Source organism: Aquarana catesbeiana, linkage group LG02 (genome assembly GCF_042186555.1).
Source record: "Aquarana catesbeiana isolate 2022-GZ linkage group LG02, ASM4218655v1, whole genome shotgun sequence".
Classification (NCBI taxonomy): Eukaryota; Metazoa; Chordata; class Amphibia; order Anura; family Ranidae; genus Aquarana; species Aquarana catesbeiana.
This window is the reverse complement of record NC_133325.1, coordinates 697,941,534-697,969,468: the sequence shown is the minus strand read 5'-3', so window position 1 is coordinate 697,969,468 and position 27,935 is coordinate 697,941,534. Positions and strand designations below refer to the sequence as shown.

General features: G+C 42.0%; 1 protein-coding gene across 5 annotated transcripts in view; it reads right to left on the bottom strand.

Annotated features, from left to right (window-relative positions):
• SPECC1 (sperm antigen with calponin homology and coiled-coil domains 1) overlaps positions 1-27,935 on the bottom strand; it is a 588,472-nt gene that overhangs the window by 212,595 nt on the left and 347,942 nt on the right. For all 5 annotated transcript variants that reach the window (XM_073616875.1, XM_073616874.1, XM_073616878.1 and 2 more), the window contains 2 exons: positions 15,969-17,542; positions 635-842 (listed from right to left, as the gene is read on the bottom strand). In XM_073616875.1, the coding sequence (XP_073472976.1) occupies positions 635-842; positions 15,969-17,542 (1,782 nt within the window). The remainder of the gene's footprint in view (positions 1-634; positions 843-15,968; positions 17,543-27,935) is intronic.

Below are 27,935 nucleotides of genomic sequence, written 5' to 3'. Positions count from 1 at the left end.
TTTTACTTCAGCTGCATGTGTTCGCTACGGCTCGATTCACATTTGTACAACTCCAAAGTTGTGCCGACTTTGGTGTGCATCTTTGATGCAACTTTGGATGGGTGCAACTTGGATACAACTTTGGCTTTGACCAGTGATAAATGACAACTGTTGCCCACAAGTTGCATTGTATAACATTCAGGTACGACTTTCATGCAACTTCTGAGGGTTAACAATGAAGTCAATGGCCCTTAAGTTGCATGAATGGCAGACCAAAGTAGTGCATGAAGTTGCAACTTTAAGTCGCGCATATATGAATAGTTATCATTGGGAAAACATGGGGAATGACTGGTCATACAACTTTGATTCCAAAGTTGCATGACAAGTCGCACAAGTGTGAATAGAGCCCAAGTGTAAATGCATTTTTACAAAAAAATCAACATTTTTAGGTAAGCTTACAATTTTGTGTTGGGCCGCATTCAAAGCCGTCTTGGGCCGCAGGTTGGACGCCCCTGATTTAGCTCAAACTCAGAAATTCTCCTCTCTGCTCTGATTAGCAGAAACAGCCTGAGTGAAGACTATTTGCAACTATCATAAAGATGTGCTTACCCCATGAACATGTACTCCAAAAGGAGCTGCTTAAGGTTGTACTTACTTTCCAGATCACTGATGAGCTGGTTGTTATGAAGTTTGACAGCACGATGCTGCTCCACTTGATCCTCCAGCTCAAAAATGGTGTCCTTCATGTCCTTGATTTCGGTTTCTCTCTCAGAACTCTTCTCCTGAAGCTTCAGGTTTGCACATTTCAGTTGTTCCTCTCTCTGGTCTCCTAGCTGCTTCAGGTCATGGCACTCCGTTTCCACCTGTGGAAACAAGTATATGCAATCACTCATACACCTCCCCAAATGGACAAGTATCCTATTTATGGCTGTCAAACTGTTTCAGATTCCTTCATAGTAATGTAAAAGCCCAGGATGTTTTTTACACATAAGAGATTAAAAAATATAGGTCAGAATCTCCCAAAACAGCTTCATCACACCCCTTCCCGGTTTGGTTGGCCAACTCTTTCAGCATAGGTGCACAGAAAGGATGCTTTTATTAGAGATCCTCACAGTATTATGGGCAGTACCCTTTGAATATTTAGTTACCCTAGGTTACCTCAGGTTCCCCTGCTCTCTGGCCTATGAGCAAGGGTTTGCAGTTTGTAAAGCAACATTACAGCCGGCTTCCAGGTACAATACTAACCCTGAACTTCAATTCCACTCATGTAGGCAAGGAAGCCCCCAATCCCAACAGCCCACTGTAACTGCTTTTGGAGTTTGGCAGAGAGAAAGGACAAGTGACGGACAGCATGGTATCCTAGAGAGTAGATAGTATCATTTGTAGCCTTAATGGTATGGAAGTGGACCTTTTACAGTGCCTTGGAAAAGTATTCTTACCCCCTTGAAATTTTCCACATTTTGTCATGTTACAACCAAAAATATAAATGTATTTTATTGGGATTTTATGTAATAGACCAACACAAAGTGGCACATAAAATTGTGAAGTGGAAGGAAAATGATCAATGCTTTTCTACATTTTTTACAAATAAATTTGTGAAAAGTGTGGCATGCATTTGTATTCAGCCCCCCTGAGTCAATGCTTTGTAGAACCACCTTTTGCTGCAATTACAGCTGCAAGTCTTTTTTGGGGATGTCTCTACCAACTTTGCACATCTAGAGAGTGAAATTTTTGCCCATCCTGCTTTGCAAAATAGCTTAAGCTCTGTCAGATTGGATGGAAAGTGTCTGAACAGCAATTTCAAAGTTTTGTCACAGATTCTCAATTGGATTTAGGTCTGGACTTTGACTGGGCCATTCTAATACATGACTATGGTTTGATGGGTCGTTGTCCTGCTGGAAGCTAAACCTCCGCTCCAATCTCAAGTCAAGACTCTAATGCCGTGTACACATGATTGGAAATTCGGCCAGCAAAAGACAGATGAGAGCTTTTGGTCGGAAAATGCGACCGTGTGTATGCTCCATCGGACTTTTGCTGGCTGAATTCCAGCCAGCAAAAGATCGAGAGCATGTTCTTAATTTTTCAGTTGAAAAAAGTTCCTATCCAAAAATGCGATAGTCTGTAGCAATTCCGATGCGCAAAATTCCTACGCATGCTTGGAAACAATTCGACGCAAGCTCGGAAGCATTGAACGTCATTTTCTCGGCTTGTCCTAGTGTTGTATGTCACCACGTTCTTGACGCTCGAAAGTTCAGTGAACTTTTGTGTGACCATGTGTACGCAAGGCAAGCTTGAACGAAATCCCGTCGGAAAAGCCATCATATCTTTTTCCGACCAAAATCACGATTGTGTGTACGCGACATAACAGTTTTTTTTCTAAGATTGCCCTGTATTTGGCTCCAGCTTCCCTGTCCCTGCTGAAGAAAAGCATCCCCACAACATGATGCTGCTGCCGCCACCATGTTTCACGGTGGGGATGGTGTGTTCAGGGTGATGTGCAGTGTTAGTTTTCCACCACACATAGCATTTTGCTTTTAGGCCACAAAGTTCAATTTTGGTCTCATCTGACCAGAGCACCTTCTTCTACATGTTTGCTGTGTCCCCCACATGGCTTCTTGAAAACTGCAAACGGGACTTTTTATGGCTTTCTTTCAACAATGGCTTTCTTCTTGCCACTCTTCCATAAAGGCCAGATTTGTGGAGTGCACGACTAATATTTGTCCTGTAAACAGATTCTCCCACCTGAGCTGTGGATCTCTGCAGCTCCTCCAGAGTTACCATGGGCCTCTTGGCTGCTTCTCTGATTAATGCTCTCCTAGCCCGGCCTGTCAGTTTAAGTGAACGGCCATGTCTTGGTAGGTTTGCAGTTGTACCATACTCTTTCCATTTTCGGATGATGGATTATAAAACTTGTCTGGTTTGTTTCTTGGCCTTCCTGATGCTGCTTGTTCACTAATGTTCTCTAACAAACCCCTGAGGGCTTCACAGAACAGCTGTATTTATACTGAGATTAAAATTACACACAGGTGGACTCTATTTACTAATTAGGTGACTACTGAAGGCAATTGGTTCCACTAGATTTTAGTTAGGGGTATCAGAGCAAAGGGGGCTGAATACAATTGCATGCCACACTTTTCAGATATTTATTTGTAAAACATTTTGAAAACCATTTATCATTTCCCTTCCACTTCACAATCATGTGCCATTGTGTGTTGGTCCATCACATAAAATCCCAATAAAATACATTTAAATTTCCGGTTGCAACATGACAAAATGTGGAAAATTTCCAGGGGTATGAATACTTTTTCAAGGCACAGTATCTGCACTGGAGGAAGTATATCAAATCAGAAAAAATCTGGGTTGGGCGTGACTATGTTATATTTCTATTTACTGAAGCAGAGGATGGAGCAAGCTTTCAAACCATTCCACTTAAAGGATAAAGATCACCTTTGATAACATGTTACCTGTTTCCCCCGATTTTAGGGTGGAACATGTAACATGTTCCCAGTGTTGCAGCCGTCGCCCACTTTTTTTTTTTATAGAGTGGAGAAGGATTAGAACCCCTGTCAATTTTTATTGCAGTATGTGTCCCCATTAGAGAGATTCACCCTCTCTATTTGTCCAGTTTACCATTATCATTGAAAGTGAAAGAAAAGGCCAAATTTTAGGATGTTCCCAGAAAAGAGGGGAAATCTTCCAATGGGGACACTAGGAACACCTTTAATATGCAGGGATTTCCTCTCACTTCCTGTTTGGACAGGAAGTGTAGGGAAATCTCACCAATGGGACACACATGGTGAAAGAAAAATCTAACAGGGGTTATAACCTCTTAAATGAAAAAAAAAAAGTTTTGCCTATAGTTCTACTGTAATTGAATCTGCGGAGGAGTCTCTACTGTAAGCAACAACAAACACTGCCAGCTGTCATAGACATCGCTATCATATCACTAGAAGAGGGAGCACCTAAAACTGCCAGAGATAATTTTTTAGTTTTGGCTTTATGAAAATTTAAACAAGTGGACTATTGGGCTTTTTTGCGAATCGTACTGAGCACCGGTAATCAAACAGCATAAATGTATGAGAAGTTATCCTTCCACTTTAAATCCTTGATATGTTTAGGTCCTGTACAGGAACTCATTAAAGCCCAATGATTGTAGCTTGCTGTAAAACATAAACCAATGGAGGTTAGATAAAACCACCAAGTATTAAAATTCTTAAGCCTCGTACAAACAATAAGAATATTGGATGAATGATCGCCCATTTTTTTTTTTTTTTTTTTTAATGCTAGTCTCGTACAGAAAACCAATAGGTTACTAAAGGTATGAAACATTCTCATGTTGTAGTGTAATGTATTCTTTTGTTTCTGAGCATGCATAGTCTAGTTCTTCCAATTTTTTTTCTTGGACGAATTCGGTACTAATTAGAATGAAAGTCTTTCATTCTAGTATCATACGAGTAAAATTTTTGTGGTTGTGATTGGCTCTCGAAAGCTGTGCACTAATGATTAGATTATATTATGATCGCTTCAAAAGCGATATTTTTCATTCGATTTTCTCATCGTGTGTCCTCGGCATCACTTTTTTCCCTTTAATTGCACCTAGGGATGAGCTCGATGTTCGAATCGAACGTAAGTTCGACTCGAACATCGGGTGTTCGCCCGTTTGCCGAACAGCGAATATTATGGGGCTTGTGAGGGAAATTAGAGCGCCACGGAACGCCCCATCCACCGGACCTACATGCTTTGGCCAATCACAGCGCGCTCTGCTGAGAGAGCCTTTGGCCAATCATGGCTCAGGGGTGGTCTAAGTCCACGCCCCCCCCCCCAACATCCATACCAGGCCCTCATCTGAGCATGCAGAAAAAAAAAAAGGAGGAGGGACAAAGAAACGCGCCCCCCCCCCTCCTGAACCATACCAGGCCACATGCCCTCAACATGGGGAGGGTGCTTTGGGGTCCCCCCCAAAGCACCTTGTCCCCATGCTGATGGGGACAAGGCCCTCATCCCCGCAACCCTTGCCGGTGGTTGTGGGGGTCTGCGGGCGGGGAGCTTATCGGAATCTGGAAGCCCCCTTTAACAAGGGGGCCCCCAGATTCCGACCCCCCCATGTGAATAAGTATGGGGTACATTGTACACCTACCCATTCACCAAAAAAAAAAAGGGTAAAAAAATAAAAACGACCGCAGACAGTTTGACAGTTTCCTTTATTTAAAAAAAAAAAAAAAAAAAATGAACATGGACCCTACGGTTCAGGAGGAGGGGTGCTCTTTCCTTACCCCCTTTTTCCTGTGGCCTGCCAGGTTGCATGCTCCGATAAGGGTCTGGTATGAATTTTGGGGGGGGACCACAACACCATTTTGTTTATATATTTTGGCGTGGAGTTCCCCTTACCAGACCCGAAGGGATCTGACAATACATTACAGCCGCAAGCAATTTTAAATTACATTTTTACCGTTAGAAATGTCACTTTGCTGTGGTACTGTTTTAAACATGGGGAAAATGTGCTACTTTACAGGCAGACTAAGGGGACCCCCCCCCCCCCGGCATGATATTTAAAGGAATATTTCATTTTTTTAGTTTCACTTTAAGCATTCTTAAAATGTCCGTTTTAAAACTTGGGTCCCCAAACACTTTATGGCAGTAACTTGCATATAAGCCTTTAAAATTAGCACTTTTGATTTTTCACGTTCGTGTCCTATAGACTTTAACAGTGTTCGCACAAATTTTTTGTCTGTTTGCATGTTCTGTACAAACCGAACTGGGGGGTGTTAGGCTCATCCCTAATTGCACCCCAGCGCTCACACTCCTGCTGACTGAAGAGTAGTAGCTGTGACTGTTCAGAGGGTGTGTCGGACTGCTGCTAATAGACCCCTGCTCTCACACAGACAGCAGCGGACCAGATCTTCAGCCCGCTGTGAGGATTCTGAGCTGAGATGCAATTAAAAAAAAGGTAGAAAAAGCAAGACATTCAAATAGTTAATTTTTTGTTTTTATGCATGGTTTATTATGTTTTGCAGCAAGCTTCAATAAATCATTAGGCCCTGTGACTGTCAGGCAGGATATGCAGTCCTGGCAGAACCGATTATTGAATCATTTCTACATTCATAGACAGAAAAGAATGTACCAGTGCAGAACAGGATGAGGACTCATTCTGACAACATGAAGATTAACAATACCACAGGCTTTGCAGATTCTGCACATTAACATTAAGGTGTGTCCATCACGACATGTGGAACCGGCTCAAATATGTGGAGCCCAGGGGTTAGAGCATTACATCATGTATCAGTATGTTTTCATCACAATGTCCTCACCAGGATTTAACAGTGCCAGACAATCTGCATGTCACTTGAAGGAAACATTTAATACTTGTGATAAGATGAGCAGCTGCTTTATACTCACCAAATCATAGCATTGTATATGATATTGGTCTTCAAAATTTTGCTACATACTTGCACAAAAATATCAAAGTATAATATATAACTTTTTAGATTTTACCGGAGCAGGAAAGAAAAAAAATGTGCCTTTGCCCAAACACTTCATTCGTGTGAATGAAGTCATCTATGGGGCAGCAGAGATCATCGGGCAAGTGGCTGGTGAATTCAGCGCTCAACTGGGAAGCGGCTGAATGAAGGAGAAGAGGAGCCACTGTGATTCTTGGAACTGGACCACCACAAGCTGTCAAGCCTGTCCTGAGAGCTTGGGATCCAGCTCTAAGCATTATGCCGCGTACGCACGATCGGACATTCCGACAACAAAGCCGTGGATTTTTTTCTGACGGATATTTGCCCAAACTTATCTTGCATACACACACGGTGACACAAATGTTGTCGGAAATTCCGAACGTCAAGAACGCAGTGACGTACAACACGTACAAAGTGAAGTTCAATAGCCAGTGCGGCTATTCTGCTTGATTCCGAGCATGCGTGGAATTTTGTGCGTTGGACTTTGGTACACACGCTCAGGATTTCCAACAACAAACTTTGTTGACGGAAAATTTCAGAACCTGCTCTCAAACATTTGTTGTCGGAAATTCCGACAGCAAATGTCCGATGGAGCCTACACACGGTCGGAATTTCAAACAACAAGCTCACATCGAACATTTGTTGTCGGAAATTTCGACCGTGTGTATGCGGAATTACAGTGGTTCCTCTTCTCCCTCCATCCAGCCATTACCCGGCCAAATTCTGCATCCACCAGCCGCTTGCCTGCCAATCTCTGTTGCCCTATACATGACTTCATTCACATGGATGACATGCTAATTCAATTCATTATCCAGCGTGTTTATCACTTAATCTTGATTTTATGTTAATAAACAGCTTACACTTAGATGGTGGCGTCCTCTCCTGTTTGCCTACATATGTGCTTTAGGTTTACTCAGAACATGGTCCAAGGAGCACCAATCATCACCTTTAGTGACCGCATAGGTGTGCACAGCCTATTGCATTAGGGTGTGCACCTCAAAGCTCAAATACATATAGTTGTGCATGTGTATACATAATGACGGTGTCAGTAGAGCAGTGGCGGATGCCAGTAAGGCAGAGATTGATGTCGGTAAGGCAGCGGATGGTGTCAGTAGGTTTTATTAGTATTATTATTTTATTTTTATTCATATCAGGGGTTTAAACAGGGAGAATCTGCACCACACAGGGTGATTAGGGTGTGCCCAGGCACACCTGGCACACCCTGTGCGCACGCCTATGAGTGACCGTTTTACAATTTTCAACCTCTCTTCTTTAGCCTTATCTCTTTTTTTTTTGGGGGGGGGGGGGGATCTAGCAGCGCCCTAGTTTTAAACATTACAGGTTTACTTTAAAGCTGTCCCCTCCATTATTTTATGCTTGCCTTCCCTTTGTGTCACCTCAATTTTTTCACTGCCAAGAGAAAAATAAAGAAGCCCTGTGTAAGTTCCAACTTACACTTAGTGGGTTTTGATACCCTGCTTCAACACCCCTGAACAAGCAACACTCACATTCCCCTATTCAGCTGAGTTCTTTGCTGTGTAGCCTGATAGGGTGCTGAAAAAAACCTGTTCTGGAAGGTCTTCATTGTTGAGTACCAATCTTCATGCCACCTCCATCCATTCCAATGGAAAATTTGTACTCTGGACTCCAGAGTATGGAAAAATATATAGATTGTCTTGGACGTGAGGACCTAACAGTGAAGATCTTCAAAGGAAGAGCACTAATTCAACAGTTGAGAGTCTAAGTAGATTTCATTTATTATAAATGTCTACTTAAGCTAAAATGGATATACTTGGATGCTCAACGACTGGTTTAGTGTTTCTTTTTTCTCCTATAGCTCATGATTTCTCCCAAAGCATCCCTAAAGGGTCATTGTTGTATTTGCAATAGATTATAGATTTTTGTGGTATTTTGTATGAAAAAAAATCAGTTTGCAAAGGATATCACACAGCTTTTTACTTCCTAAAATATTGCTAGCTTCTGTTTGGTGTTTATAAGGTCTTGGGATGTGTCTAAAATCACAACCTAATGCAATGTTTGGAGCCATGTGGGACCCTTAAAGCAGCATTAAACCTAAAAGCAAACACGTGTTATTTTGCAGTTTACCAATTCTTAGATGTGATGGCTGCATTTGTTTTATTTTTAGGCTTGCTTTCGTTTCGTTTCATCTGGTGATACTACCATTAAGTCTGTTGTTTTTCAAAAGAACAAGCTCTCTTGCAGACATAGAAGTTGCAGGGTTGAGACAAACCATTTAACACTGACAGGGGTGCTTACAATGGTCAGCTTTTATTTTTTGTAAAACCTTTATCACAAAAAGGAAAAAACTATTTGCTGCAACTGCTTATAAAAAGTGTTACCTGGAGCTTGGCTTTAATTTGTTAGTGTATCTAAATCTGCTAGTACATCCAACACTCCTCTCTCCCCAGACTAACAATGCTTCTGTCCAAAGGTGTCCCTGTGCTCCTTCGCCCAGAGTGGTGTCTGTATAATACAGGAGGTGTGTTGCTGGCCAGATTACCAGGCAAAAACAGAAGGAAAAAAGCCTAAAAAAGAAAGCAAATGCAGCCACCATATAATTAAAGATTGGTAATCTGCAACATATTACAGTTTGGGTTTTAGGTTTAATACTGCTTTAACCGCTTAACCACTTCAATACAGGGCACTTTCACCCCTTCCTGCCAAGGAAAATTTTTCAGCGTTGTCACACTTTGAATGACAATTGCGATGTCATGCAACACTGTACCCAAACTACATTTTTATCTCTTATTTTCTTTCTTTTATTTTCTTCCCACAAACAGAGCTTTCTTTTGGTGGCATTTGATCACCACTGGGGGTTTTTTTTTTGCTACACAAACTAAAAAATACCAACATTTTAAAAAAAAAGTTTTTCTTCGTTTGTTATAAAATTTTGTTTGCTTCTTCACTGACGGGCACTGATGGGCACCAATGAGGAGGCACTAATATATAGAATTGATGGGCACTGATATGCAGCACTGATGGGCACCAGTAGGCGGTACTGATGGGCACTAATAGATGGCACTGATAGGCAGCACTGATGAGGAGGTACAGACAGTCATTACTGATGGGTACTGATTGGCATCTGTGAATGGCACTGACAGGCGTTACTGATGGGCATGGATTGTCCTTTTGGTGGGCACCTCTGATGGGGGCTGTGCTGATAATCAATGCACTGATTATCAGCGTACACCCACCTCCCCCCCCCCCCCGACAGGAGAGTCGCTGACCGGCTCTTCCTTTCAGCTCGAACCGAGGTGAGACGATTATTGGCACTTCCTGGTTACCGCTGTGATTGGTCATAGCCGATCACGTGGTAAAGAGCCTACGTCATAGGCTCTGTACCACGATTGGAGATGCGGTCTGTCAGAGTGACACACCGCACCAACGATCGACGCTCTGCGTGGCCCAGGGGGTGCACACGAGTGGCTTATTCTGCTGGACGCCCAGTGAGTATAACGGAGACACATTGCGGACGTCAATCCGCTATGGGGCGGGCAGTGGTTAAGGACCACCCCACACACATACTGTATACTTCGGCAGGGCGGCCCTTAAGCACCGGTGACCCGCTCCCGCTGTGATTGGACACAGTGGGAGCCAATCAGCAGGTCCAGCAGACCCGATGTCCGCCGGGAACACGGCAATTCGATGGGCAGAACGGCGGTCTCCCTATGTAAACAAGGCAGATTGCTGTTCTGCTAGTAATGAAGACAGATCTTGTGTTTCTGCTAAGCAGGAACACGGATCTCTTAAACCACCCCCCCCCCCCTCACAGTAAGAAAACACTCCCAGGGGAACATCGTTAACCCTTTGATCACCCCTGATGTTAACCCCTTCTCTGCCAGTGTCAGTAGGGACAGTGCGTTTTTTTTAGGACTGATCACTGTATTGGTGTCCCTGGTCCCCAAAAAGTGTCCCATAGTGTCAGATTTGTCCTCTGCAATGTTGCAGACCCACTAAAAATCGCTGATTGCCGCCATTACTAGTAAAAAAAATCAAAAATAATTAAAATTCCATATATAGTTCTCATAGTTTATAGATGCTATAACTTTTGCACAAGCCAATCAATATATGCTTATTTGGATTTATTTTTTTTTACCAAAAACATGTAGCAGAATACATATTGGCCTAAACCGATCAAGAAATTAGATTTTTTGCAATTTTTTATTGGATGTGTTTTATAGCCGAAAGTAAAAAATTGTTTTTTTTTTTTCATAGCGCAAAAAATAAAAACCGTAGAGGCGATTAAGTACCACCAAAATAAAGCTCTATGTGTGGGGGGAAAAAAAAAAGGACATCAATTTTATGTGTGTACAGCGTCGCGCGACCGTGCAAATGATGTCAGATAAATCAACGCAGTGCCGTATCGCTAAAAATGGCCTGGACAGGAAGGGGGGGGGGACCTTCCAGAGCTGAAGTGGCTAATCAGCCACATGTGTTCATTTATATCGCCAACAAGGACACAAAAAAAAAACAAACAAAAAAAAAACATTTTAGGCTACATGTACACTAGCCTACCCTGACCGCGGCAGTGGGAAAACGCAGCAAAAACGTTTTGTTTTTTTTTCATTTTCCTGCAGCCAGCGATCAAGGGGGGAGGTTAAAGCTCACCTAAACATGGCAGTTCCTAAACTATGCTAAAAGCCTATGTGTACATGGACACACAGGCTTTTATGGAGTTTTGCCAAAGCTACCAGTGTACATGAAGCATTAGCAGAGTGGGTAAGGGTTAGACATTCTGACAATGTTTTTATTGCTGAACATGCTTCCCTGTGACAACTGCTGTATGCTATTTTTGCATCACATAGACAGGAAGTGAGGGAAAATGTAACTCTTCCCTCCTCTAAGTTTGAAGACTTCTATGCTATGTCTGTAGGTCATCTTACACAGGTAAAATTCCAAGAAATGCTCCCCTCTCCTTGCTTGACTGTAGGTTTAGTTTAGAAAAAGGTTTCCACAAATAGATATCAAGGGAAACTTGATGCATTTTGCACAAATTGCTTAATTATAAGGACCGGACTTTTTGATTAAAGTGGTTGTAAACCAAATATGAACAAAGCATATCCCTCTATAGTATATACTTGTCTCAATTAAGAGAACTAAGGGTCATTTTTGCCCACTGCTTTGTTCCTCTGATATCAGCATGAATCACTTCTGACAAGTTTTTCTGACACCAAGAAAAAAAAGGTGACAGAGGAAGGAACTCCAGCAGATTGACAGTCTCTGCCCTCCAATCAGCTCTCAGAGATCTCCTCATTGAGCTCTGCAATGTGTAACTTCAACTCTCCTCCCTTCATTTTCTCAAAGCTCAGACGAGCTTTATTAATTCTGAACAGTTGTAAATAAGAGAAGACTGCAGATGAACAGGTACAGCTTATGCAGGCCATACATGGGTCGAACGCCGAACAAATTTTCTTTCAAAATTTTGTGTGTTTTGTAATCCAATGAAGCCAACATTGATTTCGAAATTTTGACCACTCAAGCCTTCAATTTCACCTTGTGTTGCTTCAGAAAAGAAATTTTGTGGCTAGGAAACTTCTTTTCTTTCCAGGTCACAGGTCATGTGCAATTCTTTTACAATTATATTTCTTGCACGATTCACCAATCATTGATTAGAAATTAAAAATTCCCATAATGTCCGATCACTCAAATTTGATGTCCATGCAAAAAAAAAAAAAATATCGGCCTTCGCTGTGGCCCACTAATGGTGCGAAAAATTCTTTTTTGCGATTTTTGAAAGAAAGTTCTTTTGAAATTGACACACGTAGGGCCGGCTTTATGTAGGATGACAACCACCTCAAGGTCCCCTGATACTTTCAACAGATACTTTTTTCCGGAATAAACATTCGGTCCAGTAAGGAAAGTGAAGCGGTTCCTTTACTGGAGATTTACTTAATGTATTGGGGTCCGGCCAGGTCTAAAAGCCACCCAGTGCTTTGCAGTATGCAGAGCTGGTTCCCTTGCAGCAGCAAACCTTGTGTTGTTTGTAGTCCTACACAAGTGTTTGCAGACTATTTACAGGTCTGCTAACACTTCAGCTTTTCGCTAATATGATTTTCTATATTATGTGTTATATTGGCTTAGAACAGTCCATTCAAGGTCTGTGTGTAGTTTTCAACAGGGAGAGGAAAATTGGACTGAGGCATCAAAAAAAAAAAAAAATAAAATTAGAAATTGTACAGCAGGTTTCCATTAAATCTCAAAATTAAATAATTCTACCAATTCCCTCAAGGCTCCAGTACATTAGGCAAACCATTCTACTGTATTCGACTCACCTCATAAACTTCCATACACATCTGGAGCTCAGTGACCCTGTAACATCAGGGGGTGCCGTGTTTGGCACTGATCTTCTAGTCAACCAAAGCCAGCTGCCCACAACTTCCTGTTTTCTTCCCCTAGCTGACCCACAGCACTCACTGACCAGCCCCTGGGACTGGGATCACTACAGACATGCCCCACACATTGATTTCTGGTCTGGTACAAGCAGAGCTGTCTCAGAATGAACACCTGGATTACAAGATGAAATAAACCTTAGCCAAACTCAGCATTCAGCATTATTGTGGTTTCAACTCCCCATGTTACATTTTATGACTTCCTTTCCCTTTATACTCAAAGTTACATGAATGTGAGTGAGAATGGACACGTGACTCTAAAAATGATTGTACATATGGCTCCATTTACTGCTGCAATCCACGACAGCAACATGTCAGAAGTTTTCTTTTTACTTACATGACTTTAATAAGATGGAGGCAAACAACAATGATGTACAATAAGTTCCCCTATACATGGATTACGAATAGCAAGTGATAGAACCAAGTTAAAGAGGTACTTCAATTTTGCCTTTAAACTCAGCCCTCTTACCTTTTTTGCTGGGTTATGCTCCATTGACATACTTGCACGCCCAGAGAATCCAGCAATGTCTTGCTAATCTGCCACCACACACCAGGTCCTGAGGTGCCCTCTTCTTTCCTTTTATCCTCAGGAGCTGGCTGTCTCTACCGACTTCTTTCAGCTAGCTCCCCAATAATGTGCTGCCTGGTCCTTCCCCCTCCAAGTGCTGGGTGGAAGCTGATGCCTCCTGAGATATTTGGGCAGTACAGTGGCTAAGCGTTATCATTTTCGCCTGGCAGTACTAAGGTTGAGTGATCAAATCCCAACCACAGAACAACCTGGAGTTTGCATGTTCTCCCTGTGCGGTTGGGTACTCTGGTTTCCTCCCATACTCCAAAGACATGCTAGTTAATTGGCCCCGTCTACACTGGCCCTAATAGGTGTATAAATGTGAGTTAGGGACCTTCGATTGTAAGCTCCTTGAGGGCAGGGACTGATGTGACTGTACAATATAAATATACAATATATAAATTGTTGGCGCTATATAAGTACCTGTAATAAATAAATATTTGATGTAGATATCCCAGAGGGATACTGGAGCAGAACTGACCTCTTTCTCGCCTAGGTGAGAATAGAGGCAGGGTGGAACAAAAATCTCCTCAAAAAAAAAAAAAAGTATTAAAAAAATCCGCTTTTCAAGCATGTGGAAAAGTGAGGGTTGCACTGCTGCAGGAAAGAAAAAAAAAGGCACATCGCTCACCAAATGTGTGCCACAGGTTATCCCAACAAATATAACCCAAAGTCAGATTTCAGTTTTACCATACTGGCATAGACACAAGAAAGAAAGAATTCTCACTGATTGCTATGGTTACCACAGCATGATTTCTGCTATTTATAATATTAAAGTAGATCGAAATTTTGATATTAAACAAGGTATAGTCCCATATGTGGCCCTGCAGCATAACCAGAATGTAACACATTAATAAAAAAACTAGATCACCAGCATGCTCTCAGCATGCCATAGCTTTCTATTACAGAGACAAGAACAGATACTGTATGGTTTTTGAGTCCCAGCATACTTACACATTATAGCACACTTGCAGCCCCGGGTGTTCTCCTCTCCAGCAATGCTAGGTCTGAGTTTCCTACCATCATTCCATCACCTTCTTCCATCCACAGGGTGGCTGCTGAGGTTAGTCCTGCATATGCATGCTGGAGTTGCATTATCCTGACATCTGGCTCCATTCTCAGCATCTTACAGGTGCCAAGAATAGGCCAGGGCTGTATACTGCATTGTAATTATACCGCAGTCAATGGTGCAGGTAACAAAATTTGCTGGCAGGCAAATACAATTTTTTTTTTTGCAAAGCAGACCTATTAAGTAACTTCCATCAAAAAACTCTACCTGCTGGCAAAGGTTTAGTCGGACACATTTAAGTCCACTTTTTACCTGACGCTTTTGCCATTTGGAAAAAAGTTAAAGAAGCGGCTGTAAAAGAAGCAGCAGAATACTTACTTCTCCACCAGGCGGTATATGAATTCTTCATTAACTTCCCACTACTATCAGATACTTTTACCAGGGGTTGCTGGTTTAACGGTTTTTCACCTTGTGAAATGCTCCATTAAAAGTATAATAGGAAAAAAGACACAACATAATTCTGGGATTTCTCATTTAGATCACTTGACCCCTCAGCTACAAAAAATGAGACAGATCTATTATGGTTATATTTAGAATTCCAGGTATGAATTTTTTTTTGCATTTGGTGCAGCTTGGACCAAAATATGTATGCATATGCTATGCCTGTGGGGCCACTGTGGAAGCAGGAGAATCCCTAAAGTTGGCGTTGCTACTATAGTGATCACTGCGGTCTTCTGGGTCCAGTACTGAACAGCTGACCTTCTGCAAGGTGAACCCAAGGGACTTTTGCTCTGCATGAGTGCCGTCAGAAATCCTTGGCTTTTTCTCAATGAATGCAAAGCATTCTCTGGTTGGACAAGGTGGAGATTGTGACGTCACCTCTCCACCTCATCCAATCAGGGAACACTTGTATTAGCTGAGAAAAATGCATGGTGTTCCGTGAACGGCCCCAATGCCGAGAGTGCCCCCCCTGCTCACTATACAGAAGGGCATCTAATTGGCACAGAACCTGGAAGACAGTGGCGATCACTGTAATAGCATTGACTACTACTGTGATTGTCAGCTTCCACAGCTCCCCCACGGATATGGCATATGCACATTTACATTGGTCACAAGTCAAACTAGCAGACAATAAAATCCATACCTGGAAGTCTGTAATTTTTATAATATACAGATACATTTGGAAAAAAGTGGAAGGTTTTTTGTTTTTGCATTTTCAAATGAGTGTTGAAGGGTTTTAGCCTCAGTCAGGTATTTTTTCTACGGTCAGGCTCTCTGTTATAAAACATTTTTTGTTGTCACAGGAAGAGAGGAAATCTCCAAATGGGGACAGCTTTGGAAAGATTTTTTTTTTACTGTCAATTTCTGCAGAAGTCTTTCCCACCTGAGCCAAAATAACTAATCAAAAACATAAGCATTCCTGGACCATTTGTTTTTAGAAAATCCGAGCCCAAATATGTATTGCAAGTGCATGCAAATAATATTTTAGTACACATCCTAAAAGAAAATAATATTTAAGACAAATGTATAAAATGATGTCAGACCTTAGCCAGAAGACACTGTAACTGCTTAACTTCACTGCTGGCTCTTAAGAGCTCTTGGCGAAGTTCAGAACATATCATTTCTAGATGTTCTTTCTCCTTGTAAGTAGAATTCAGCATTTCTTGAACCTCAGAGTTCTCGGGGGTGTTTCCCATGGCTGTCATTTCAGCCACTTTCTGGCGCTCACCATCTAGCTGAGCCTTTAAACAGCTGCCTTCAATTTTAAGAGCTTCAATTGTGACTTTGAGGTCTTCCACTGTCTTGGCAACACCACTTTTCTCTTTCCTCTCAGCTTCCAGGAGATTTTGTAATTGTCCAGTTTCTTCTTTCAGTCTTTTTATCATCACCTGAGCCTCCTGGTGTTCTTTTTCGAGGCTTCTCAAACTACTGGTGAGTTGTTGCTGAATATTGAGCAATTTTTCCCTTTCAAACTGAGACTTTTCCACAAGCTCTGAATATTTCTTTTCTACCTCTGTAAGTTTGCTTTGAACCTGTGTTTGCTCTGTCTTTGCCCTGTCTTGAAGAAGGGTCATCAACTTCTCATTTTCCTGACTCAGCTGATCTGCCCTTTGTCTTTGCTCCTGAAGGGTGGTTTCCAGAAAAGCTTTTTCTTCCACAAGCTTTTCACTTTCTAATGTTAGCTCCTGTACCATTAGATTTTGATCAGAGAGTTCCTGTAGTGTTGCTTGAAGTTCCTCTGCAGTACTATGTTGGTTTTCTTCCATCTTATGTATTTTTTCAGTCAATGAGGCTACAGAGAGTTCACTAATATTATTTGGGGAGCTACCACTAGTTGAACATTTTGAGCCTTGGCATGGAATACTTCCAGATGACCCAGGTCTGGAAGGCACATCAGCTAGGTGCTCAAAATCAGAGTCAGGAGAAAGGGAGGCTTTAGTGACATCACTGCTTGATGAACCAGAAATAGGAAGGCCATTTCCTCTGCCAATCAAATGGCTGTTCTCAGGCCCTTCTGTTAAAAGGCTCTTCACCTTGCTCCCAGTGCTTGTCACCTGGGTGGAAGGTGATAGGATACTGCTATCAGTTCCATTGCTGCTTATAGTATCTGAAAGAGGAGACTGCTCTAAGCTGTGCAGTTTCTGCTTTAGGTCTTCATTTTCCTGACGCAAAAGAGCAAGCTCTTTCTGTAAAAATAAGTTCTTGCCCTGAAGGGTCTTTAACAATACTTCAGGGTCTGTACCCTCTGTCAGCTGAAACTCCGTGGATGCTTCCAGGGAAGGTGGGATGTCAGGGCTTGGACATTCCTTGTCTTTGCATTTCTGCAGTTCACTCCGAAGTTTACTAATTTCAAAATCTTTTGTTTTTGCTTCAGCCAATAGCTCTTTAACATGTGATTCCAACACAGAAGGGTTGTTAGATTCATTGTCGTGTTTAGGTTTGGGGGAAGTACGGATATTTTTTGCAGGTGTAGAAGTACTGGGAGATATAGGACTTGGTAGTGTTTTTTTAGATGCAGTAGTAGTTGGAGGCCGTAAAGTTGTCCTATCTCTTGCTATTGGTGTTGGCAGATCTCGGGGAGTTGGTATACCAGTCCTCCTTGCAGCTGAAACCCCACCTGCAGTGAAACAAGAAAACACATTAATTTATTTATTACAGGTACTTCTACAGTTTTGTCAATTTACGCAGCGCTTTACATATAAATTAAACATTCACATCAATCCCTGCCCTCAAAGAGCTTACAATCTAAGGTCTGTAATTCACATACGTACATACTGGTGTCAATTTAGACAGGAAACAATTAACCATACATCCAGCATGTCTTTGGAGTGTGGGAGGAAACAGGAGAACCCGGTGGAAACCCACGCAGACACAGGAAGAACATACAAACCCCAGGCGGGTAGTGCCGTGGTTGGGATTCAAACTGACTACCCTAGTGCTGCTAGGCGGAAGTGCTAACCACTTAGCCACTGTGCTGCCCACAATATATACACATAAATATCACATTTAAAACGATTACCTATTATGTTTCTACTTTAATATCAGTACATTACAAATTCTACAACATTAGACAGACCACTTGGTGAACTTTAAATAAAAAAAAAAGATTTTTCAGGTTTACCAACCGTGAGGGCCGGTTCGAACCTGATTCACACAGGAACACCCTCCCAGTCCGCGGTACCTGGGTTCCCGTGCTACCCAGTGCGGTTCAATTTCCAGCCCATTTGAAACCACACTGGATTCCACCAAAGTGGCGCATGCACTACTTTTCAAAAAATAGGATTTTTTTTGTCATACTTACCTGGAATCCTCAAACAAAAAATAAATAAATAAAAAGAGGGGAGGGATCTCTGTGTCCCATGATGTACTTAATGAAAAGGATTTTACTTGTAAGTATGACTAAAAAATCCTATTTTCTTTTTCATACATCATGGGACACAGAGTCAGGCTAACATTCATTACCTACTGGGACGTCTTAGAGTATAAGCTTTGAGGGGAGGGACACACCCTGCCAAACAATAGCCATCAGAACTTATACAGCAGCCCAGAGTACACTGCGGCCGAAAGCCGAATCCTCAGCTGCTTGAACATCCACTTAATAAAATTTTGTGAACGTATGCACTGAAGACCAGGTGGCAGCCTTACAAATCTGAGCCACAGATACCGGATGATGAAAAGCCCAGGAGGTTCCTACACCCCTGGTAGAATGAGCTCTCACCCTAAAGGGAGGAGCTTTACGTTATAGATCGTAGGCCTGAATGACCAATCGGCAATGGAAGCTTTGGACACGGTCTGCCCTTTCTTGGGTCCTTTTGGTAAAACAAAAAAGGAGTCTGATCCTCGGATCTCTGCAGATCTAGACAAATAAACCTTGACTGCCCGGACAACGTCCAAAGAATGAAAAACGAAAAAAATGTGATAGCGCTGCAATAATACAATCTATATGAAATAAAACAAAACTTCAGCTAACAGTAAAACATGTAAACCGATTAAAAATGAAAAAAAGTTTGAAAAATAAATGATAATTTCTTTAGTGATAAAAACAAAAAAAAAACAAAAAAAAAAAAAAAAAAACAACAAATGTGATGCTTCTTCTAAAAAAAAAAACTCCTTATCCAGAGTGCTCCCACCACCGCATGCAATGGCCACTCACCTCCTTTGTAGGACCCCAAGGGGTCAAACACGCTTTGCACCCCTTGGGGTCATATAAAGGAGGTGAGCGGCCACTGCTGAAGAAATGATCATTTATTGTTTATCTGACTTTTTTTCATTTTTAATTGGTTTACATATTTCACTGTTAGCTGAAGTTTTGTTTTATTTCATATAGATTGTATTATTGCAGCGCTATCAAATTTTTTTCATTTTTCATACTGTTACCTGTGGGAGCACATTAGTGACAGCTGCAGCAACTTGAAGCAATTTTAGGTTTATCACTATTAGTTGTTTTTTTCTACCAAAAATCATTACATATTAGCACGCCAAACGTCCAAAGAATGCAGTCGTCTCTCTTCCGTCGAACGAGACTGAGAGAAAAAAGAAGGCAAAATAATGTCCTGATTTAAATGAAAGGCCGACACCTTTTTTGGCAAAAAAGATGGAATAGTCATAACACGACCCTGTCATGGTGAAGGATCAAGTAGGGTTCCCTGTATGAAAGGGCCGGTGACTCCGACACCTTTCTAGCCGAGGTGATAGCCACCAGGAAGGCTAGCTTGCGTGACAGCAAGTCTAATGGAATTTCCTTGATAGGTTCAAATGGTTGTTTCTATAACACAGACAGCACCAAGTTCAAGTCCCAAGGACACATAGGTTACCTAATGGGGGGAAGCAAGCGAGTTGCCCATTGTATAAAGGTTCGGACCAGTGAATGGGAGGCTAAAGGCCTTTGGAAGAATACTTCCAAAAAAATGTTAAAAAAAAAAAAAAAAGGGGGGGGGGGGGGGGGGGACAGCCACCTTTACAAATAATTATTTGTAAAGGTGGCTGCCCCCCCCTTTTTTTTTTTTTTTTTTTACATTATTTAGCACACATATATGAATGTGAATAAAGATTGAGCATTTTTAAACTTTACCTACTGTTTGGAATACTATTCTAGATTTTTTATTTATTTAATGACTTATTTCAGTATATTCTCCGTGATATTATACATCTAGGTGATTGGTTTTGTATCTGATATGAGCTGGTATGGTGTGATGTCCGTCAACCTCCGACCTGGACAACAGTATTGCAATTATATTTAATATTAGATGATCTTTTTCTCTAACGAATACTGGCGATTGGCGCTCATTACATTGTGTTTATTGATTAATACATTGAGACCAGTTGGTTATCAGCTGTGCCTGAGTTTCATTAGCTCATATATCTTGTAGCCTAACACTAGAATGTCTGCGGACCACAGCAAAATGGCCGCAGGGGGTGTATTTAAAACGATAGATCAGCCGTCCAATCAGTATCCCCCTGATGATGACACGTGATCCCTGTGTCGAACACGCGTAGGGGAGGGGCCAGGACGGAGCGAGAGGCAGCTGAGCTGCCTATTGAGGAGACGCACACCATACCCTCACAAAAAACATCATACTTGCCATTTGCCATGTTTAGAGCGGTGCACTGATGCACCTATATATTGTGAGTATCTATATCTTTTAATGAATTTTAAAACGGTATTATACTATGTAGTTTTTTTTTTCTTCCCATCTATATACTCTTTACTGCATTGGAGCCTGAGATCCTGTGATCTACATAGAACCCAGGGTGGTTCACAAGTGTGGTTTGACTTTGTCTAGTGACTTGGTCACACACTCTGAGGTGAGCGCATTACCTTTGGGGTCATCGAATTGCACCACTGCATGATCTGTGGCACTTTGAGCGTTACTAGCAAGTTGATTGTATCACCAGTGGACATCACGTTTAGGCACCTTTATACCTTTTGAGGGACTTCATAGTGAACCATTGCAACCACCAGTGACCGGTAGAATTTGACGGGCAGACCATCAGGGCCTGGGGCCTTCCCAGTTGCCAATGAGTTAATAATAGCATGTACTTCCTCTGCAGTGATAGGCCTGACCAGATTTGACCTCTCCTCGTCTGAGAGCCGCCCCAGGGCCAGGGGGTCCAGGAGAGGTGCCATCTCGCCAGGAGTCATATCCTGAGGGAGCGTGGTACTGTATAGTGTCTGATAGAAGGTCTGAAACTTCTTCAGGATACCCTTTTGGGATGTAATAGATTCACCTGTAGGAGAGACCAATTCGGGGATCAGAGTCATAGGGGTCATAGGGGTGTCGTGATGAGACATCATTGCTAGCAGTCTACCATTTCTATCACCCTGCTCAAAGAATCTTTGTTTGGTGTGGAATAACTCTAGACGTGTGATCTCAGTGAGATGGAGTTGGAGATCTTTTTGTGGACTGCAGCCGTTCGAAATTGGAGACCGAGGGGTCAGACCCGTAAGTGGCTGATGCCTCTTCAATCTCCCCTTCCAACCGCTGGAACTGTGCTGGCTTGTTGATTTACCTTCACCGCCTTAATTGCTGTCATATAGTATCCTCTAGTGAACGCCTTGAAGGCGTCCCAGACTGTGGGAGGAGAGGATGACCCCGTGTTATGTTCCCAAAATTCACGTAATGTTTGTGGGGTCTGCCCTGATATCAGATCCAGTGGGCCACATGGAGCCACTGCGTTTTTCTCGGGTCCGCATAGTGATCTTGAGGGGGGAGTGATCAGAAAGTCCATAACATAAGTTGATTTGCGAACGCATAATCAATTCTGGAGGAGGTTTTATATGAGGTAGAAAAACATGAGTAAGCTTTAGTCTGGGGATGTAACCACCTCCACACCTCAGTAACCCCTGCCGAGTGTGTCCACCCCAACAGGTCCCCCGTAGAGGACTGTGATGGTGTGGGCCTGTCAAGATCAGGGGAGAGGGTGTTGTTGAAGTCTCCTAGGATTAACAATTTAGCTGGACAACACGGGGTAATCCTCTCCAAAATAGTGTACAGCACTTCCGGTTTGAAAGGTGGTGGGATATAAACTCCTACTATAATATACTTTTGTTGCCAGGCTGTCAATACCACAATTACAAATTTGCCATGGTGATCTGTATGGACCACCTCAACTTTACACGGGTAGGATTTATTTATCAGTATTGAGACCCCCTGGCATATGAAGAATACTTGGCATGAAAAATTTTCTGAACCTAGGGCTTTTTCAAGGCCATCAGTTTGGCATGCTTCATTTTTTAATTGAACTTTTCATCCATGGGATATAAACGGAAAACCCTCTTTAGGAGGAACAAAAATCCTGTCAAGATGTTCCCAATCAGCATACACCGCCTTTTCCAACAGGGTGTGTAAGGGGAAAGCCTGTGTGGCCTGAAGAGGCCTCGGGGATCCCAAAGAGAACCAGGGGTTGTTCAGTCACCTCTGCAAAAGGCAACTTAAAGGCAGAACGAACCATTTTGGTCAGAGTCAGGATCAAAAGCCTCTGCGACTGAGAGGCAGACATCAACTGGATATCTTCTTGTCCAGATTGCTCGGAAGCAAGCTCATCTGCCGGGCCCTCCACAGAGTCCTGAGCTTTAAGCTCTTCCCCATCCGCAACCCATTCCTGCTCCAGACTAGGAGGCACCGGGGAGGGGGATCTGTCACGCTTCCTGCTACCCTGTGGGATGGAGGCAATCGCTCTAACCCGGCTAGGGCCGAGGACAGTCCATCCTTAGTGATAAAGGGTGAAGCAGCAGCATTGACTGTAGGCACAATACCAGATAGGCGCAGCGGCTCAGACTGCCCGGAAGCCTCTGGTCTTTCAGGGGATACAACACTAGGTATACGACTAGGTTAATCAGGAACTACTGACGACATTGGTGTGCCCTTCCCTACAGTTAGTCCCGCTCCTCTTTTTTGAAGACATTTACCCGCCGCAAAGAGGGAGAGTACTTGGGTGCAGTATTAAAACAATCAGAAGGGAGACCCTTTAATAGGGTTCCCAAGCCCCTAAGTAACAATCCTGATAAGCACTTTTAGCCTGCCAAGCAACACTTGGTAAATCACGTGACCCGGTAAGGAAAGAATGAACCGCTGCAAGTGTCTGTTCAGAGCTTGCTCTGTGTCCCACAGCTGCCTTCTGGAAGCACCGCATGCTTGGCCTATATAGCTTAAAGAAGCTGGGTGTGGCTCGGAACGTTCTGTGCGTGGCCCCGGCGAACAGACGTGGCTGTATTCGCATATGACATGAATCCTCGTGCGCCCAGATAAAGGCTACTGCGCATGTGTGGTAAAGCTGCATGCGCCATGGCCGCCAAACAACTACTGAACATAGCGGCACTCCTGCGAGCGCACATGCGCCATGGTGAACCAAGGTGAAATGGCGCACCATCATACATCATACACAAGCGAAAAAGGTACACTTTCCAAACACCCACAGCTAGCCCAAAACTCCCCCATATGGTCACCGCACATGGGTATCCAGCCTCTAGCTAGCTTGACTGATTGTTGCAACCACTGGGATACCCCACAATAATAGTAAAAGGGGTTTCACTTTCCCATCCAGGCGCAGGGCAGTTTAGAAACAAAAAGCCCAAACTTCCCCCATTTACAGAACATTAATTTGAAATCACACCAAAGGTAGTGCATGCACTACTTTTCAAAAACACACTGCACCGCATCGCATGAAACTGCAGTACTATGTGATCTGGTGCAGGCAAACGCACTTCAGCTGAGATCTGCATTTGGGGTGTCGTCAGGATTATATTGACACCTGCAGCAGATCTCCCACTCAGTGAATTTTGAACGTGGTGCAGGAAACGCACATGTAACACAGGTTTCCCCGCGCTGCATTCCAGTATAAACAAAAATGCAATAGGATCACTTACACTAGCAGTGATTATATCTGTAAATATTTGTATTGAACACATCTCCTCTGATTTTGCTCTCTCAGCATTTCTCAGAATCTGGTCAGCATCCCTTTAGGATTTCCTATTGGGAGTATCTCATCCAAACTGACATTTTTGTTGCAGGGAATTCCTGAAATCTGACTTGCATCTTAGTGCAGATTTCTGGGAAAATCAGTGAGCCAATCACACAAGCAGGACATGTTTCTGGGGAGCGTTCTGTGTACAGAACACCTCCAGGTAGCCATATTGCATTTTACAGAAAATTACAGCACCGCAGATTAAAAAGGAACAGTCATTTTTAATAGCATTCAAATACAATATGACTTGTGTCACAATTGTATTAGCTAGATTAGTATTTTTTTATTTGCTATTTTTTTCCCCATGAAAGTGGAGATCCCCTTTAGAATGAGACTGACTTCAAATAAAACTTATTACATAAAAGCTGGGGGAGGAGGACAACTATCATCAAATTTTAACTAGAAAAACGACAAACTTTTATTTATAATTAAATATTTATAAATATTTATTCTACATTATTTTGTCCACCCTTGGCCTTTAAAGTCTACAAATTCAACACAGAGCAAAACAAATTGCGTTGTTATGAACATTTTCTTGGCCACTATACAAACACACAGCAATATCAAAACTGTACGTCGCCTCTCACAACATTCTTCTTTGTCACGATCAAGAATTAAATGAATACATGCTTGCTGAAAACTACCAAAAAAAAAAAAAAAAAAGGGCAAAAAGACCCTGAACCATATTTTTGGTGTTCTACATAAAAAAGACCTTCATATTTAAATTAGGGTATCAAAAGGACAATGATAAGGGTTTAATAAAAGCTTCTATATTAAAAATCAGACTTGGGTCCAAAAACCTTACACAGTGAGTACTCTGTGCTGGTGCAGAACCCCGGTAGGCTGTAAAACAAAGCAACTAGTGTTTTTAGAAAGGAAAGATAGCAAAGGACATTCTGACTACACAGCCAACAGCCCACTCATGCAGGTCAGAAAGTTAGACGTCCACAGCTGGAGAATTCCAGGATTAAGGAATAAAACAGCGCATAGCAATTAAACTATTATAAGTCTGTGAACGGAAGCTTCCTCACACCAGTCAGAGACGGAAAAAGGAAAAAGGCAACCTGCAAAGTGCAGCCTTCCGTAATGATCAGAAAACTTACAGTGGTTTTCACTATAGTAAAACGGAATCTGATTGGTTGCCATAGGGAACTGCACATAATTATTGGTTTCTGCGCTGAGAAAATAAAACTTAGAAACACCAATAATCCCTGCCATTTGTTCAAGCAATGTAAGCACCAGACGGTTGCATACATTAACGTTGAACTCACGGTACGATCTTAATTACAGAATTCCAATATATTGGTTCAGCTTGGACCAGTGTAAGGCCCGATTCACACCTAGGCATTTTTAGTGCTTTTGCATTTTGCAGGTTTGCACTACAGAACGTGTTCCATAGGAAACCATGTTAAATGGAACGCTAAAAATCACTGATCACTGCCATTACTAGAAAAAAATAAATAAAAATGCCATAAAATTATCACCTATTTTTAAATGCTATAACTTTTGCGCAAACCAATCAATATACACTTATTGCGATTTTACCAAAAATATATAGAAGAATACATATTGGCCTAAACTTAGGAATACATTTGCTTTTTTACATTTAAAAAAAGCCCATGTAAAGGGTTGTCTGCCTCCTCCCACAAGAACAGTGCAGTGTTTTTGTAGGACACATCTGGACCTATTTTTGTATGGTTGGCTCATGCGGTTGCATCACTCGTAATAGGTTTGAAAAAAACTTAGTAGTGAATAACATTGTATGCTGGAAGCCAGATAGAACCCTCTGAACATATTTACAACTGTTCTAAAAATGCAAAACCTAAAGTGTTACTAAATCCAGGACCCTGCATTCACTATATCTGTTCTCCCACGGTACACAGAACATGGAAATGCAATCATTTTAGAAAATATAAACTGCTAAATACCTTTTCTCATCAGCAGTATATAGCAGTCTTGTGACTTATCTGTGTCTGGTTAAAGCTTGTAGGAGGAGTTTTCACACTGCACTGATCCGTCCTATCAGGATGCAGGACCCCTCACCCTCTGGCTGTACAGGGCCGATTGGCCCTGTGCTGATCACATGCAAACTCCCAAGAAAAAAAAACAAAAACGAACTAGCAACACACACCAAACTGAGCATGTGCAGCCTGACTCTATTTACTCTGTCTTATCCGGACATGTTTTGGGGGCAATGCAAGAAAGGGAGGATCTGTGCACACAGGATCAAACAGTCTTTTTACACAATGCACAGGATTAACCAGTGAGGTTCCAGAGTGAGTATAACAAGCATGCTTTACTGCAATATACAGACTGATTTAACTGTTGTGGGTTTAGTTACACTTGGATGTTTTTACTGCATTTTGCGTCCCCAAAGGAAGTTCACCCTCACTGCCTGCCCCAAAAGCTTGACATAGGGGTAGAATGTGGGAGTAATTAAAATATTTGACAGCTGTCATTGGAACAGGAATACAGGGAAACTCTCCCAATAGAAACCATTGTTTGTGTTTACTGTCATAGAAGGGATCTCCCCTGGGAACACAGGTTATAACCCTTTCCTACACTATAGGAATCCTACCTTAAAATTACAACTTTATATTGGGGGCAAAATCTTTGATAACATTTGTCCTGCTATTCCAGGGTCTGGTGGAATGCAGCTCCAGAACATACATGTTCTAGATGTGGATATTGCCCCTAGAATAATTCTGGATGCCATACAACCAAGTTGGGAACAGTGTTAATTTTGACAGCAAATTTCGATTTAGTCTTAGTCTTGGGACAAAAACTAAAATGCCATTTTAGCCCTATTAGTCTTCTGCAATTGTTTAATTGTATTTAGTTGACTAAATCTCCTGTACATTTTAGTCGACTAAAAGTCATTTTAGTCGTCTGAAATTGAATGGGTATAATTAAATTGTAATGCATTAGTTAACATTTCTCTACAATTGCCAAACTCATTATATACTGTTGGAGTGAAAAATATCATCTGTTATTATTTAAGGTATCGAGGTATGAACATGCACTAAAGGCCAGTGTTAATTTTGAAATCAAATTTCAACTTAGTTTTAGTCTTAGTCTTGACTAAAATGCCATTTTAATTTTAGCCCGATTTTAGTCTTTTGGCTAAAATGCCATTTTAGTTTTAGTCGTATTTTAGTCATCTCAATTGTTTTAGTCGTATTTTAGTCGACTAAAATAATATTCATTTAGTTGACGAAAATGTTTTAGTCATTTTAGTCGACGAAATTAACACTGGTTGGAAATGCATTAAGTGTTTTCCTGTAAGCGAGAGAAGAATCTGAGGAGGAATGAATGCTGAAGAACGGATGTCACAGGTTTGCTGCTGTTGAATCGACAACATGATCAGAGATTCTCAGCGGTTACCAACAGCTGTTCTTCATAACGCATGTTGGCCGAGGATCATCACTACAATCACACCTAGCTTATCAGCAATAGGCAGCTGCTCTCCATATGAAGGACACATATGTACACAGCTGGACTAAGTATTATGTCTGTAATCGCTAGACCCTGTGCAGCATCTCACATAAGATCTGTGGACAGCTATTCAGATTTACTGTGCTGGCTTTAATCTGTGCATCAGCAGCAAAACAGCTATAGTTTTATTCTGTAAAATACTACTAATAACGTTTTAAGAATACCGGGGCTGTTTTCATTGTCGCGCTAATACTACACAGAGTGCATTTTCTATCATTCTGCCTGCAGCCCGCAAGCTTGACAAGTTGATAGCATTTTGTTTTGCCCATCCACACTAACGGCATGGCTAGAGCAACCTCCACTGCCTGCTGCCAAAATACAATGGTGCAACCGAACAATGACAGCATCTGATTGGATACAGTCACTGTTTGGCTAATTATTGGTGGTTGCAGGGCCACCCACAGCTTTAATTTTGAGTGGTCTGTAGTGGTCTTAAGCTTGCCTATGAGGTAGAGCTACACGAGTAATCATTAAAGACTCGAGATCGTGATTCAACTCCCCTCACGATCTTAAAACGGCATTTCTTCGATTCAGTGCAGAGCTGTTCTCCG